The sequence below is a fragment of the Cyprinodon variegatus genome, unplaced genomic scaffold (assembly GCF_000732505.1).
Source record: "Cyprinodon variegatus isolate N-32 unplaced genomic scaffold, C_variegatus-1.0 Scaffold19, whole genome shotgun sequence".
Taxonomy (NCBI): domain Eukaryota; kingdom Metazoa; phylum Chordata; class Actinopteri; order Cyprinodontiformes; family Cyprinodontidae; genus Cyprinodon; species Cyprinodon variegatus.
Genome location: NW_015150472.1, coordinates 2,371,816 through 2,374,529, shown reverse-complemented (window position 1 = coordinate 2,374,529; position 2,714 = coordinate 2,371,816). Strand labels below are relative to the sequence as shown.

Below are 2,714 nucleotides of genomic sequence, written 5' to 3'. Positions count from 1 at the left end.
ACATTTGTTTTTTGAAAGTATCAGAGACCCCTTTATTTAAAAAAAAAAAAAAAAAAGTCCCTGGATTCAATTCAGTATAACATTTTAGCCTTCATTTCAGTAGATTTCTGCTTATAAAACAGAACCATGCTTTTATAAAGGGCAATTTCAAAGCTTTTACTGCTTCTAGAAAAGTTTAAATCAGATATTAAGTAATCTTGTTCCCATAACAATTAAAAAATGTAGTGAACTGTTAATCTGAAATGCAGATCTGAAAAGACCCCTGAAATTGCCCTTAATGTCAAACTTTCTGCTTAAACGTTTTAATTTCAGTAACGTAAAGGTGAGGCATATGGTTGATCAGAGTTCAAATGCCTGGGATGTTCCAAAAATCTAGAACTAGATGCAAAAATTGGGTGAAAATGAGAATTACAGTCAGATGAGGTTTTGTTAAACAGATGTCTTCTTCCAGTGAAGCTTGTTGAAGTCTCTGCTGATGAGACTGACTGTCAGCAGAGCAGTTCCTGAAGGGTTTACGGGCAAGACAAGCTCACTCCCTTTAGGCTGGACCCCCATCTCCTTGTACTGGGGCAGGATCAGGGTCACATTGCACTGAGGGTCACAGTACTTCCAGCCAGGGACGTCTCTGATGGCAAACCCCCTCGGCCCTCCAATCTCCTGCTGGTTCAGCACTGCAATGGCCAGGCGGTTCTTGGAAAGGGGTCTCTCCCAAACTTCAAAACTGTTCCCCTGTAAAACAACCCACATTTATTAGATTTCAGAACATCACAGATTTAATAAATGAATCACATGTAGTCAAAATAAAGCATTGCAGTTTTCATGCATCCCATTATTTACACCCACCTTGGCAGTTCGGTACCCCTGCTTGCCTAGCGGGTCCTGGTTTATGTCTATGATCCACCTGTTCTGCAGCAGCTTCTTGGAGCGAGGACAAATGTCCCGTAGATCATTAGACATGAACAGGGGAGCGGCCATGATGGCCCATAGGGCCATTTGAGACTCCTGCTGGCTGTGACTCAGACCAAAGTTCCCAATTACGAGCTAGAGAAATAATGAGTGTTAAATATGCACATCAAAATCTATAGTCTCTGGTATATTAAACTAAGATGAAAAGGTCATTTAAGATGCAGTTTATCTGGAAAATTTCTTTTAAATCAGCTTATTTAAATATAATTTAAATAATTGGATTTAAATTCAAACATCTGTAGAGGACGGTACCATATCTGGGTCATTCCAGCCTCCAGGCCCAGCTGATGGGACAATTATGTCCTGATGGGAAGCAGTCCACTCCATGATGGACTTGACTGAGCTCCACGAGTCAAACACATCATTGAAATTGCGCCAATGGTTGCAAGTCTCACGGATAGCGGTGTAGTTTGGCTGCAAGCGCAGGGGGAAAAACTAATCTTTTGATTATTCTTAAAGTACCTCCATAAGGAAATATAGGATTAATACATTCCTCACCTTTTGAAAAGGCCACTCGTACAAAGGCCACTCACAGGAGTACAGGATACTTTTTCCAGTTTTGTTCAGAGCTTTGGACATGTTGATGTAACCTGAACCAGTAAAACCATCAATTAACTAATACAGTGAATCAATTAGCAGGTTTCCAGCATCTACAAAGGTGGTCAAACCCAGAAAACATTTTCACAGAATATACTCTGCTGCATTTTGTGTGGATTTTAATTTACTGAACCAAAAGCATAACTATAAACTGGAAGACTGATTTAATTTTATGATTTCCAATTTATTGCCCTCTTCCATAAAGGGAAAATTCACTTCTGCTGGAATAGTTAATAGCTAATAGTCAATGCAGTATAAGAGACTAAAAGTGCTGTTTGAGATGATGAAACCTGTTTAGTAACATAAGCTTATCACTTCAAGTTCTAGTAATAAAATATTGCAAAACTATTGTACAAAAACAGCAACCCGCTTTGTCTGCAGTTATTTGTTTACATAAGCAATGAAGTCAATCTTAAAATGAATTCCTACCTTCTCCGAGTGAGGTCCACTTCATGTTACAGCCATCGAACTTAAGCAGGTCCACACCCCAGTCTGCAAATGTCTGAGCATCAGTCTCATAGTAACCCAGACTGCCTGGATATCCAGCACAGGTTTTATCTCCAACATCTGAATAAATGCCCAACTTCAGGCCTTTAGAATGAACCTAAAGGGAAAAAAAGCCTTTTATATGTATCTCTGTAAGACCTTTAAAATCCTTCCAGCAGATGGCGATGTTATACCAAGCTTAAGACCTCCAGAAAAAGGCTCTGCTGTGCACTCACACTAAAAGCCAGAGTCAGGAGTCAGTCTGTCATAACTCTGCACAGAATAGATATGATGCTTCATTTCCACCCTGATCAAATCTGAACACTGAACCTTTTCCTCCCATCATGTATATAACTGAGGGTTCAACCAATTGAATATCTAATCTGACATTGCAATCGCTTTTGCTTCCTGATTTATGTAAGCCTGAAGAAGACAGGCAGACTTGGACACAATGCAGTACTATACTGATAACTCATCATTCAATAGTGTCCTACGGATAAATATCCTGTGTCTTTCACAAGTAATAATACCCTCCTGAATTTTTCCACCTTGCAACCACAGACCTCAATAGATTTTACACAAGTGGACACATGTTGGTACCTCTCGATAAATGAAAAAAACAACAACAATGGTCACAAAAATAACTTGAGTCTGACTAAAGTAAT

General features: G+C 39.4%; 1 protein-coding gene across 1 annotated transcript in view; it reads right to left on the bottom strand.

Annotated features, from left to right (window-relative positions):
* Positions 1-45: 45 nt before the first annotated feature.
* gla (galactosidase alpha) overlaps positions 46-2,714 on the bottom strand; it is a 10,029-nt gene continuing 7,360 nt past the window's right edge. Inside the window, exons 3-7 of the mRNA XM_015388390.1 lie at positions 1,993-2,167; positions 1,465-1,556; positions 1,219-1,380; positions 844-1,041; positions 46-729 (exon numbers count right to left, since the gene is read on the bottom strand). Of these exons, the coding sequence (XP_015243876.1) occupies positions 430-729; positions 844-1,041; positions 1,219-1,380; positions 1,465-1,556; positions 1,993-2,167 (927 nt within the window). The 3' untranslated portion in view covers positions 46-429. The remainder of the gene's footprint in view (positions 730-843; positions 1,042-1,218; positions 1,381-1,464; positions 1,557-1,992; positions 2,168-2,714) is intronic.